Below are 14,260 nucleotides of genomic sequence, written 5' to 3'. Positions count from 1 at the left end.
AACTCAGTGAGACCCTGTCTCTAAATAAAATACCAAAAAGGGCTGGGGATGGGGCTCAGTGGTTAAGCACTCCTGGGCTCAATCCCTAGTACCAAAACCAAAAAACTTGAATTTTTTTTTCTTTGCAAATCCACTGTATTGATAAATAAAACTTGGAGGCCCAGTGGTGAAAATAAATCTGAGATATGTACTCAGGAGAGATACGTTCTCTCCTTTGTAGGTTTTTTTCCTTCAGATAAGTACTGCATTTTGGACAGAATGTTAATCTCTAGGAAGGAACCCACACATGGCAGCATTTTAATAAAAAACACAAGGGAGATTGTTAAGCCACCATCCTTGGGAGGCACAATTATCCCTTTAATTTTTTCTTGTTTTATGGTTTTTTTTTTCTTTCTTTCTTTTCTTTTTTTTTTCTTTTGTGGTTCTAGGAATCAAATTGAGTCTGGGGGGCTTTACCACTGAGTTATATTCCAGCTTTTTTTTTTTTAATTTTTAAAATTTGTTTCCCAGTTATATTCTAGAAAAAGACTTTCTTAAAATTTTGAGACAGGGTCTTGTTATATTGCTTAGGGCCTTGCTAAATTGCTGAGGCTGGCCTTGAACTTGCAATCCTTCTGCCTCAGCATCCAGATCTACTGGGGTTACAGGCATGCATCACCATCACAGCTACATTAGAAATGGTTGAAGCGGTGGATAAATGCTCTGGTCACAAAGTCTTAGCTTACAACATTTTAACAGCTACATGACCTTGACTAACTGATTTAATTTCTTTGAGTCTCAGTTTCTTCATCAGTAAAATGGAGATATTTAGCAAGATCTAACTCATAAGAATGTTACCAATTCTATTGAAAACACTCAGCACAAAAAAACTGTTAGAAAATTGTAGTTTGGCTGAGTACAATGGCAGCACACTCCTAATCCTAACAATGTGGGAGGCTGAGGCAGGAGGATCTCAAGTTGGAGGTCATTCTCAGCAACTTAGCAAGATCCTTTCTACAAAAAAAAAAAAAAAAAAAAAAAAAAGGCTGGGGATGTGGCTCAGTAGTAAAGCTCCCCTGGGTTAAATCTCCAGCATCAGAAAAACAACAATAGTTGGTACTTGCAGGGTCCCTAAAGCAAAATGCCATTATTCCTTAACATTGTAACAAATCACCACCCCCTTTGCCTCAGGAGGGATAACCCCACAGGAGCCCAAGGGTCTGGTTCCTTGTCTCTAATAGCTCAGAATTCCTGCACCTGGGGCCTGGGCAGCCTGGGCCTTGGGCTGCTTGCTTGGTGATTCTCACCTCATAGTAACTCTGCACGGCGTTCATGAAGGCTTCGTCGGCCACGATCTGCGTCTCCCCATTGAGGAAGGCCTGAAAGCGGTCCTTGACGGTCTGCAGCTGCTGTTTGCTGATCTGCAAGAAGCCGAAAAACAGGAGAAATGAGCTTGTTCAGGACAAGGCTAGTTAATGGTGACTTTCCACCAAAGAGACCAGTCATTAGCAGATACCACTAAAATGTCCTCCAAATCCCAGTTAAATAAACTGCCTTAGAGGCAAAGGTAACACAGAATACATGTGTCAGACTCGATAGTAATTGCCTTCGTTTTCCTCAATCTTCCTTTTATGGGACTTTTGTGGGGTCACTTCTATCTGCGATATTTGTGAGATGGAAATGGGTTGCTAACCATGGACTCAGGGTCAGATAAAGAGGGGTTAGGTGTTGGGCAAATTCACAGTCATTCCATCCGGGAGTGCCTCTGTTCAATGGTAGCTACATTTGTAATTCTAAATTTTCTAGAAGCCACATTTCAAAAATATTAAAAGAAACAGGAGAATGCTCATGAGGTCCTGGGTTCAATCTAAGTGCTCCAACCCCCTACCCTGACCTAAAAAAAAAAAGAAAGAAAGAAAAGAAAATTTGAAATGAATTTTAATATCTTTATTTAACCCAAAATGTCCAAAATATGACCATTTCTATTCTGTGATCATTATACAAATTTATGAGACATTTTACACTTTCAACGCTGTGTTTTGGAAATCAGGTGTATTTTACCCTTATTACACACATCTCAGTTCAGAGTAACCACAGGGCAGTGTTCAAGGGCCCCTTGGCTACTGGCTACTGTACTGGATGCTGCAGATCTTCAGCATGCGATGAACTCACTTCTTTTGGGGAGTAGCGGGAACCAGGGAACGAACTCAGGGGCACTTGACCACTGAGCCCCATCCCAGCCCTTATTTTGTATTTTATTTAGAAACAGGGTCTCATGGAGTGGCTTAGGGCCTCACTAAGTTGCTGAGGCTGGCTTTGAACTCACAATCCTGCTGCCTCAGCCTCCTGAGCCACTGGGATCACAGGCATGCACCACCATGCCTGGCACAATGAACTCACTTCTAAGTCACTTTGTTGAAGCTTTCCTATTCTGGCCCAGGGATATTGTAAGTGGAGATGAAGAGAAAATCATAGTTATTTTGAATGTGCTTGAAACCATTTGAGCTAAACTATGAGGCAACAATTCATTTGCTCATAAAAATGCCACCCTAACATGAATTTATTTTTTGCAGCCGGACATAACTGACTTCAGTCACAAATCCTTACAGAACAGAACAGAGCAAGGCCAAGAATTTCTTGCTCAGAATTCCTTCCAAGCAGGGTCAGGCCCAGCTCTGTAACATTTTGGGGGGTGAGTTGGGGTAATGGAGCAGGAGAGAACAATAAATTTTGCTTTTGTCTTAAATGCTTAATTTTTTTATGTTATTTATTTGTTTTCTTATTGGTTATTTTTAGTTATACATGACAGTAGAATCCATTTTGATATAATTTTATGGGTATAGAATATATCCTTTTCTAATTAGGACCCCATTTTTGTGGATGTACACGATGGTGGGTTTTACTGTGAATTCATATATCTTCACAGACAAATTGTGTCAGATTTATTCCACATCTTTCCCAGTCCCATTCCACTCCCTTCCCTTCATTCCACTTTGTCTAACCTATCGAACTTCTATTCTTCCCCTCCCTACCCTTCCTTGTTGTATGTTAGCTTCCAAAAATTAGAGAAAACATTCGACCTTTGATTTTTGGGGAGGATAGCCTTATTTCACTAAGCATGATCATCTCCAGTTCCATCCATTTACCAGCAAATGCCATAAAGTCATTCTTTTTTATTGCTCAGTTATGTTTCATTGTGCATATATATACAATATTAAGTGCTTAATTGAAATAAAACCATATAGCATCATTTGAATAATGATGATTGCTTGATGACCCAGGACAAATCCACTACCCGTCTAACCTTCCATTAGATGTGCATGATGTTCATTTATTCACAAATAATTGCAAAGCAACTACCATTTGCCCCTCCCTGCACCAGGACCCATGCTTTGGTGTTCAGTAAAATATACTCAACCCCTGATCTCACTGACTAAGATCAGGCACTAGAAATCAAAACAAATAAGGGTTTCTCCTCAGGGATTTTGCAGTTCAGATGAAGAGGGAAAAGCATATGAAGAATGCAATTTTTTTTTTTTTTTTTTTTTTTTTAGGATTTCACAGGAGAAATTACAGAGTATCAAACTTTGAAAAGAGAAAGAATCTTCAGGAACATTGATTTCAATCAAGGTCAGAGAACACACACCACAAATCCACACAAAACATCTCACACTTCCCTCAACGAATCAACTCCCAGCAGCAGGGGAGTGAAGGGTGGGGATTTGGATGGCAGAACTGTGTTGCCCCCTGCACATGCACATCCACTACTTTCTCACCACCAAGTAAACAAGCATTGAGTTTATTCAGTCAGCTCTCTGGGTGTGTCGCAGGGAAAACCTCAACTGCTTCACCTGTATAATGGGCCAGCACCGACCTTGGGGTGTGCTCATGATGATTAAAACAATCAGCACAAAAACTGGCACAGAGTTATCCCACGCCTCCGCATATACCCAGAGAACTTAAAATGAGTGAACTACAGGGATGCAGCCACACTGCCGTTTACAGCAGCTTGTTTTAGTCACCATTTTTCCTGCTATGGCTTAAAGAGTCAACCAGAACAACTGTAGAGGAGGACAAGTTTACTCAAGGGCTCATAGTTTCCAAGTCTCAGTCCATAGACAGCAGGCTCCATCCCTCAGGGCTCCAGGGGAAGCAGGAGATCATGGAGGAAGAGTGTGGTGGAGGGAAGCAGCTCACATGGTGATCAGGAAGCAGAGAGAGACTCCACTCTCCAGAGACAAATAGAGACCCCAAAGCCATGCCCCCAATGCCCCCTCCTCCAGCCACACCCACCTCCTCCAGCCACCACCCAGTTAATCCCATCAGGGGTTCATTCACTGGTTGGGTTAAGGCTCTCATTATCCAATCATTTCTCCTCTAAACCCTCCTGCATTGTCTCACACGTGAGCTTTTGGGGGACACCTCCCATCCAAACCACAACACAACTCCATTCACAATAGCTAAGCTATGGAACCAACCTAGGTGCCCTTCAACAGATGAATGGATAAAGAAAATGTGGTCTATATATACACAATGAAATATTATGCAGCCATAAGGGAGAATGAAATTATGGCATTTGTTGCTAAATGGATGGAGCTGGAGAGTACCATGCTATATGAAATAAGTCAATCCCCCAAACCAAAGGCTGAATGTTCTCTCAGATCCTAACACACAATAAGGGGGTGAGGAGGCAAGAATAGAAGTTCACTGGATTAGACAAAGGGGAATGAAGGAAAGGGAGGGAGGATGGGAATAGGAAAGACAGTGGAATGAAGGGACATCATTTTTCTATGTTCATATATAATCACACGACCAGTGTAACTCCACATCACGTACAACCACATGAATGGGAAGATACATTCCATGTAGGTAGAATATGTCAAAATACACTCTATTATTATTATATGTGAAAAGGACAAATAAAAAATGTTAAATAAAAAAACTCTCATATCAAAATAAAGAACATCACCCAGAACCCAGAAGCACCTTCAGGTCCCCAAAGTCATTTGTGAAGCTGACTATGAGTCTCATATCTATCATCCTAGGTTAGTTCTGCCTGGTTTTCAACTTGCTACCTGTGCACCATACATGATGAGATTCATCCAAGTTTGCTCAAACTCATTGCTGTGTGGTGTTCCAACATAGGACTCCACCATAACTGACCACTTCATCAGTTATGGTTAGCAGGGCTTTCTTTATTTTCAAACTGTGCTGACTTTTCAATGGGCACCCATCCACAAGAGGAATACAGGTACAAGATCCACACCCATCTTGCACTCTGGTATGCTTCTACTGCACGGCACATCATGGACTCCAACTAAGGTTTGCTGAATGCAGGCATTGACTCACCCGGTGGTTACTGCATACAGGCTCTGGAGATGTAAAATGGCCAAGGTACAACCTTAGCCCTCAAGTCAGAGATCACAGGTTCAACTTTGACCTCCCAGCATTCTTTGCCAACTGCAGGAGTGAATGGAAAATCTTACCTAGCCGCTCTTAAAACACAGTGAGCCTGAGAATTAATTTTGGGGGCAGAGTTGACCTCTGGGTAACCTAGATAGGATTGAACCCAGAAGGTGACCTTACAGGAACAAACTAAAATAATTGTCCCAGAGCAACTGACGCCAGGTGTACAACTCTAGATAAGCAGGATTCTGCAAGCTGCATACAGAGAGAACCCTCTGGAAACAGAAGTCCAGTGGGCGGCATTTAATATGGATAGAATCCACTTGTGCATCGAGGCCAGAACTGGGAGTTGCTGTAACGCGTTCCAAGAGCAGAAAACCTGAAAAGATGAAAGGGTAATTATGGCAGAGGAAAGTGCGGCTGCAGCTCTTGCTAGAACTATCCAAGTGCCCTTGCTTCAGTCTACCTCATGAACCAAGTACTGAAAAGTCCCATTGCATTTCAGACCATCTGCAATCCACTCAGCACAGAGGGGAAGTGTCAGATGGACTGGCATGGCTTAGGGTGTGAAGTGGCCCCCAAAAGATCATGTGAGAGGCAATGAAAGGTTCAGAGGAGGAATGGTTGAGTTGTGAGAGCCTTAACCCAACCAGTGAATGAACCCCTGATGGGATTAACTGGGTGGTGGCTGGAGGAGGTGGGTGTGGCTGGAGGAGGGGGCATTGGGGGCGTGGTTTGGGGTCTCTATTTGTCTCTGGAGAGTGGAGTCTCTCTCTGCTTCCTGATCACCATGTGAGCTGCTTCCCTCCACCACACTCTTCCTCCATGATGTCCTGCCTCCCCTTGAGCCCCGAGGAATGGAGCCTGCTGTCTATGGACTGGGACCTCTGAAACCTTGAGCCCCCAGATAAACTTTTCTAATTGTTCTTGTCAGGTCACAGAGTGAAAACACTGATTAAAACATGGACCTATGGTGAAAAAAAACCACATGTTCTAAGTGCTGGTCTCAGGAAAGAAAGTCAAATTCAGAGTGAAGAAGAATCCTGGATTTACTACAAGACCTCGGCTGGCTTTGAACTCACGATCCTCCTGCCTCAGCCTCCCAAGCTACTGGGATCATAGGTGTGTGCCACAACTGTGTGTATCCTCTTACTTGCAGCCAAATGCTTTCCTAATGGGCGTGTGTGACCTTCTCTATCATAAAAGAAAACGCATTACTAAGGCGTTTATTGATTAGCATGCCTCTGATTACAGCAGCAATTCTATTATGTGGGAAGAAGGAAGCAATGCTTATCCTAAATGACTGAATCTAATATGGGAGCATTCCAAATGCAGGTGGGAGGAAGCAGGAAACCATCTTTGAATGCTAGAAGACATTCCAATTATACACACAGGTGGGATCCTTTTCTACACAAAGCACAATACCAGGACTATATACTGCAAGCTCACAATAGGAGCTCCATTTAAAAAAAAAAAAAAAAAAAACAACAACAACAACAACAAGGGTCTTTAATGACTATTATTCCTTATAGAAAAGTGGCAAAAATATCAAATCAACAAGTGTTTTTAAAAATCATCAGTTCCTTCAGAGAGATGAGGGCAATGTTTATTCAATTTCCTTTTCTTAAAGAGAGCAACACTTGATATTAGGCAAAATATAAATATCAAAAGGTCTTCTTTTATAAGCACATTAAAATACTCTCTGTCCTAAATGAAATCTTGCTTCTAGGGAATTTAGAAATCATATCACACTTAACCAACTATTTACTTATTTACATAAAATTCTTCTCACCTTCTATATTAGATACATTTATATAATATGTTCTGAAAAGGATGTGTTAAGTGAGTTTCATTCATTTGGGTTGAATAAAAAGATCTGTTTGAATGGAAAAACATGAATGAATCATTCTAAGACGAAAGCTGAGGGGCGAAACTATTGCAGGTGGGAAAAATTCAGAATGAGGCTGAACCCCTGGCCTGGATTTTGAACCTGTTTCCCAATATTCTGCCACTCAAGTAATATCTTTAGGAGTAGCTCTCCCTATGCACCAAAGGTATGAATATTTGCTTTATATTTTTGCCCTAAATTATTTCAAATTACTTCATTTTTCAAACTGAGCTTGTTCTAAGCAATAGTATCTGAAATTGCAGGCTTTATTTTGCAGCTATAGTTAAAATAGATGGGTTCCATATACCTCCCATATTTTAATAATTGCTCCTTTTCATTTGTTTGTTTCGGTGCTGGGGATTGAACTCAGAGTTTCATGTATGGGAAGTGCACACTCTACGACCAAATTATATCCAAGACCAGGAGGGCATTTTTAAAGAAAAAAAATATTAATCTGCTATATACACAAATTTTTGAGTGTGTGTGTGTGTGCGCGCACACACACACACATGTGCATTTTATCTTAGGGTAGCTGCTGAATATCTTTAAGTTAATTATACTCTAAAAAAATCAACTGTGCATTTTAAAACCACTGAACATTACCTGGCACAGTGGTGCACATCTTTAATCCCAGCAAGTCGGGAGGCTGAAGCAGGAGGATCTCAAGTTCAAAGCCAGCCTCAGCAACTTAGCAAAACCCTGTCTCTAATAAAATATTAAAAAGGGCTGGGGATGTGGCTCAGTGGTTAAGAGCCCCAGGGTTCAATTCCTGGTACCAAAAAGAAAAAAAAAATCATTGAGCAATAGAAAGACCCAGCAGTTCCATTATTTCTAGGACCTATTTGGGTAGGAAAGAAAGAATGAAGAGAGACAAGACCACCACGTGATGCTCCCACAAAGAGTTCTGAAGAGAAGGGATCCTGGGAGCAGAATGGGAGTTCTCTCAGAAGACAACCACCTCGCAGAAGAGGAATAAAATAAGAAGAATGAATCTAGAGAGTGAATCGGGGCTAATAGTTGGTTTGAAGATGGAAGGAGAGGAAGAAATGCAGAGAAGGGGTGAGAATAAGAAGAGAACTACATTCCAGCCCCTCTGACAAAGCATTTTAAAGTTGTTGTTTAGTAGGACAAATGTTCAACCCTTGCAAACAATAGTTATTATTATTTTTATTTAGTAAGAATATGTGTCTCCACTTTAGAAGTGCTCAGGCGGTGTTCACTTAGATGCCTCCGTGGGGAAGTGAGATATGGAGTTTTAAATGCAAAGGCCTCATGAAGAGGTTGTGTTCACCTGGTTTTCATTGCTGTGACCAAAATGTCTGACAAGAACAACTTAGAGGAGGAAAAGCTTGTTTGGGCTCATGATTTCAGAGCCCTCAGTCCACAGTTGGGTGGATCCATGAGCTCTGGCTTCAGGTGAGGCAGAGCATCATGGTGGAGGGATGGGGTAGATGTAGGAATCTGGCTCAGCTCACAGCAGCTGGAAAACAAAGAGAGGAGCCAAGGCCACACCCCGAGTGATCTACTTCATCCTTCTATACCTACAGTTATCACCCAGCAGCCCATTCAGCTGTCAGTGGATTAATCCATTTGCTGCATTGAGGTCAGAGCCTGAAAGCCCAACCTCTGAACCTTGCTGCATTGGGTACCATGTTTTCAACCTGAGATCTTGGGGGACATTCCAGATGGAAGCCATAACAGAGTCCTTTCAGCTGTCACACATTTCTCCACTTTTTAATTCCAAGTTTCTTTAAACACTTCAACATTGTTGAGGACTCCAAAGAGCTTTAGTCTATACAGGTTGTATTGTATCTCCTGATGGCTCTCGGAGTCAATATCATAATGTAAGTCTTTGGAGGACTCTCCATACAGCTTTCCACAGTGGTTGCACTAACGGGCAGCCCCACCAACAATGGAGGAATGCACCTTTCCCCCCACGTCCTTGCCAGCACTTATCATTGTCTGTCTATTGCCTTTCTAATTGGAGTGAGATGAAACCGCAGTGTCCTTTTGATGGGCATTTCCTGGATTGCTAGGGACGTTGAGCATTTTGTCATAAATGGGTTGGTCATTCGTAGTTCTTCCTCTGAGAAATATCCATTCAGTTCTTTTGCCCATTTATTGTTTCCTGGGGGTTACATTTTTTCAGTTCTTTATAGATTCTGGATATTATTTCCCTTTTAGAGAAGCAGCTGGCCATGATTTTCACCACTGTGTAGGGCTCTCTCTTCACCCTCATCATCATTTCTTTCACTGTGCAAAAACTGTTTAATTTTTTGAGAGCCCACTTTTTGATTCTTGGTTTTATTTCTTGTGCTTTAAGGGTCCTGTTAAGGAAGTCAGTGTCTGTGCCCATATGTTGGTGTGTTGAGCTTTATTTTCTTCTTGCAGTTGCAAAGTTTCAGGTCTAATTCTTGGGGTTGATTGTTGCATAGGGTGGGAGAGAGGGTTATATCTTCATCCTCATAAACATTCAATATCGACTTTTCCTGGCACCATTTGTTAAAAAGGCCATCTTTTCTCCAACTTGTTCATAGCAACTTTGTCGTTTTCCCCCCAGCTATCCCACTTTTTGGTATTTATCCAAAAGAACTAAAATCATCATTCTATAGTGACCCAGGCACATCCATGTTATAGCAGAGCATTCACAATAGCCAAGTTATGGAGCCAGCCCAGGTGCCTGTCAAACGGAGGAGTGGATTAAGAAAATGTGGTACATATAACACACACTAGAGCTTTACTCAGCCATAAAGAAGAACAAAATTGGGCATTTTCTGGTAAGTGATTAGAACTGGAGAACATCATGCTAAGTGAAATAAGCCAGGCTCAGAAAGTTAAGGCTTGACTGTCTTCTCCCATATACAAAAGCGAGAGCAAAATAAGGAAGCAAAAAGAGGGTTGATCCCATGAAAATAGAAGGGAGATCGGTTTAGTGGTACAAAGGGATCTAGAGAGAGAGAGAGAGACAGAGAGAGAGAGAGAGAGAGAGAGAGAGAGAGAGAGAGAGAGAGAGAGAGAGAGAAGAAATTGTGGAATGAAATTATGCTACGTACATATGTGAATATACCACAGTCACCTTTATGTGTACTATAAAGCACCAATTTAAAAATAATAAATAGCTGGGCACAGTGGTGTAGGCCTGTAATCCCAGCAGCTTGGGAGGCTGAGGTAGGGGGATGGCGAGTTCAAAGCCAGCCTCAGCAAAAGTGAGGCCCTAAGCAACTCAGGGAGGCCCTGTCTCTAAATGAAATGCAAAATAGGGCTAGGATGGGGCTCAGTGGTTAAGTGTCCCTGAGTTCAATCCCTGGTACATGCCACCCCCCCAAAAAAAACCCAAACAAACAATAAAAAGTAGAAGGCAGACCACTAGAATAGAAGAAGGGAAACATGGGGAGGGAAGAGGGCAGAGAAAAAGGAAGTACTGGGGACTGACGTGGAGGATACTATATTCCATGCAGATAGGATTTTGTCAAAATGAACCTCACTATTATGTATAACAATAACACACTAATAAAAAAATTAAAAAAAAAGAAATTGGGGTTTTTCTTAAATATTTACTACTTACTAAAAATAATGATAAATAAACTCCTCATGGGTTAAGGTAAGTAACACACATTTATAAAAATAACAATGTTTTCCAAAACAAAAGAATAAGTAAAAAGACTGGCAACATTTTATAGTATTAAAAGTCTCTTTCAGAGATTAACAGAGGACAGTTGATTTGCATTTCTGTTCCTATGTGCAATCTGCTGTGCAGTGTTGTTTTGGCTGAAGTATATGGAGAAAATCTAGCCTCCCACAGATAGGTTATTGGAAAAGGAAAGAATATTTAATAGTCTTTTCAGATAAATGTGGATACTTGTCTCTAATACTCTACCAAAGCTCATGTGGTGGTGGTATTCTCTCAAAAGTTAGCAGCAAGGGCTGGGGTGGTGGCTCAGTGGTAGAGCACTTGCCTAGCATGGGTGAGGCACTGGGTTCGATTCTCAGCACTGCATAAATAAATAAAATAAAGGTCCATCAACAACTAAAAAAATATTTAAAAAGTTAGCAGCAATATAAAATTTGATATAGCATCAATAAACTTTTTTTATATTATATGTCCTTCCCATGAGACGCTGTCTTTGGTTATAGAGTCCTAGTGTTTTTATCTGTACTTGCCATTTTACTATGCAGAATATTAAAAAAGATGTGTATTCAAGGATTAAAAGTTAATAAAAATAATTCCTACTGCTTTATCAAGAAAAGGATTCAGTGAAGATGGCAGTTTCTAAGCAGCTTATACGCAACTATGAGGAGAAGAATGACTACTAGTATGCTTTGGCCCTACCTCGGTGTAACAGGGCATCTGCAGTTTTCCACCAGTGCTTTTGCACCATTTTTGCAAATGTCAACACAGTTAGGAGAAAAGCAAATAATGTCTCAGTAGTATTAGAAAAATTAGCTTATAAATCACTAGGGGTATGTAGATGATGCTTTAAAAAATATTAACTTAGTGAATCCAACAACCTGACCAGCTTTTAATGTTCCAAGGTTGTTAGAAGGAGAGGATCGTGGTGAACAGTGTGAGAACAGAATAGGCAGAGAGCAGAACAGGTATCAGGCTTTGGATCCTAAAGTGGGACATTAGGACTGAGCACCTCGTGCAATGGAAGTCCCTGATGTGTTCTGTACAGAAGACCCGTATGATCTGACAGGACAAGGGACTGGGGCACAGGAACAACTTTTCAGGGTCAATGTGCAATAACCTAACATTTCATGGAAGCTGTGGCATGGGAGAGGAGGGTCTTGCATGGAACAGAATCTTTGTTTACCAAGACAGGAATAGCTGGGGGAAGAGGAAGGAGCTGGGGAAGTTGGGAGGAGGCAGGAGAAGGTTATTCCAGGATGGGGGTACAAAATGAGCACAGAGAAAAAAGAGAGTGTGGGTTCCATCAAGAACTTCTTTTGTCAATGTATGATCTAAACCCTGCTGACCCCCCAAAAAGAGTGAGACGCAGCTCTTGGTGCAAGCATACAGAGCAGTCCAAAGGTAAAAGTCATGGCGGCTGGGAATGGATGGGCAGGTCGTTTCCTTGGGTTGGAACCCAGATTAAAAGGGCCAGTGCAGCAATATATGAAATCACTAATCACTAGATACCATCGGGTCTTAGGAGGTTTAATAATGAACTTATCCGTTGCAATTATTTTCAAAGGGGAAAAAAAATAAACCTGAATGAGGTCTATGGGTAGGCTGTATAAAATTCTTTAATGCTGTACCCTCCAAACTGGGACCATGAACTTCATTGAAATTGATTGAGATAAGAATCTCATCCTGTCAGTCATGCACAGTGATAACAGGTACAGTGGACTGGAATTCCTCTTCAGGGTGCTGGGCTATTTGGAAGAACATGCAAAGCTTAACCGCTTATTCTAGCAGTTTCCAACCAGCATCCAGAAAGAGAGAAGAAATGTGGCCAAGTTGGAAGGTGCTCTGACGCTGGAAACAACTAGAACACAGGAATTAATAATGCATACGGGGTGGGGGCTTTAGCTAGTAATGGATTACTGATGGGTCATCAACTGTAACACAGGCTCACACTAAAGCAAGAGGTTAATAATTGGGAAAACTGTATTGGAGAGGGACACAGAGTCTATGGGAATTCTGGACTTTGTGCTCAAATCATCTGTGAACCTAAAACTGCTCTAAAAAATAAAATGTATTAAACACACACACACACACACACACACACACACACACCCTCTAGCGAGCTTCTATAAAGAGACCCAAGTACAGTGGCTCACACACACCGCCAAGGGACAAACAGAAAACACTGGCACTGAAGTTTGCCCTGAAATTCAGAAGCAGAAAAAAGTCAAAAGCCACCAGTGCTTTTGAATCCTGTGTCACATGGTAATATGGGACAGTGGTTTCAGAGACCCTCTGTACTCACAAATGAGTTCTGTATACTAAAATGATATTTATTGTTGATTTAACTCTCTCCTCTGTGATTTTGTATTATGTGTGTGTGTGTGTGTGTGTGTGTGTGTGTGTGTGTCTATATACATACATACATACAGGTACTGGGGATTGAACTCAGGGGCCATCAACCACTGAGCCCCATCTCCAGCCCTTTTTCTGTGTTTTATTTAGAGACAGGGTCTCACTGAGTTGCTGAGGGTCTCACTAAGTTGCTGAGGCTGGCTTTGGACTCATGATCCTCCTGCCTCAGCCTCCTGACCTGCTGGGATGACAGGCTTGGCCCATGGCACCTGGGCAGGGTATTACTCATATTTTAAAGGCATCGGTTTTGTAATTGCTTTGGTTCCTCCTTGGAAACCGTAGGGAAGAGGGACCTCCTTCGAGACAAGTGACTTCACTGATCTCAACAGTGGACAAGCGGTATTTATTTCCTGCTCAAGTAAGTACTCCCAAGTGCTCTCCGGAATATCACGGAAGTCTCTGTAAGGGACATTCCTTTTCTTCCCTTGTACATTGGTCTGAAATCAGGAGACAATGGCTTTTCTCTGCTGTGTCTAGAATCCTGGTCCTTTGGTTGATTAGCAGCAGTTTAGCGAGTCCAGAGTTCTGTGCCTATCTGTACCATTTCTAGGCAAGCCTTCTTTCTCTTCTCCCTTCCCTTAGCTCCACCTTGTCTATCAAAATGCTGTTAAGGTCCCTTCTCTCTGATTGTTCCTCCTTGTGTTAAACCACTTACCTTTGGTCTCAACTCTCTGATCTCTGGACTCTTAGTCCTATGTGTATAGTATGGGTATAAAGTAAGATCTTTATCACCCACCTTGCATCCACATTAACCAAAATATTGATATCCCTGGCCCCACCATAGACCTGTCACTCAGGATGTCTAGTGACAGGAACACAATTTTAACAACAAAAAAGTTGTATCTGTGTGAACTGAACCCAGGGCCTCCTACATGCCACATACATGCTATGCCACTGAGTTCTACCCCATCCCCTAGAAACTTCCCAAGCATTCTGATGCACCA

At 41.7% G+C, this 14,260-nt stretch overlaps 1 protein-coding gene across 15 annotated transcripts in view; it reads right to left on the bottom strand.

Moving 5' to 3' along the window:
• Cadps (calcium dependent secretion activator) overlaps positions 1-14,260 on the bottom strand; it is a 480,817-nt gene that overhangs the window by 378,191 nt on the left and 88,366 nt on the right. For all 15 annotated transcript variants that reach the window (XM_077105438.1, XM_077105450.1, XM_077105449.1 and 12 more), the window contains one exon: positions 1,287-1,400. In XM_077105438.1, coding sequence (XP_076961553.1) covers positions 1,287-1,400 — 114 coding nt within the window. The remainder of the gene's footprint in view (positions 1-1,286; positions 1,401-14,260) is intronic.

Source organism: Callospermophilus lateralis, chromosome 1 (genome assembly GCF_048772815.1).
Source record: "Callospermophilus lateralis isolate mCalLat2 chromosome 1, mCalLat2.hap1, whole genome shotgun sequence".
In the NCBI taxonomy this organism is placed as follows: Eukaryota; Metazoa; Chordata; class Mammalia; order Rodentia; family Sciuridae; genus Callospermophilus; species Callospermophilus lateralis.
Note: the sequence above shows the minus strand (reverse complement) of the source record. Positions and strands in the feature narration are given on the sequence as shown.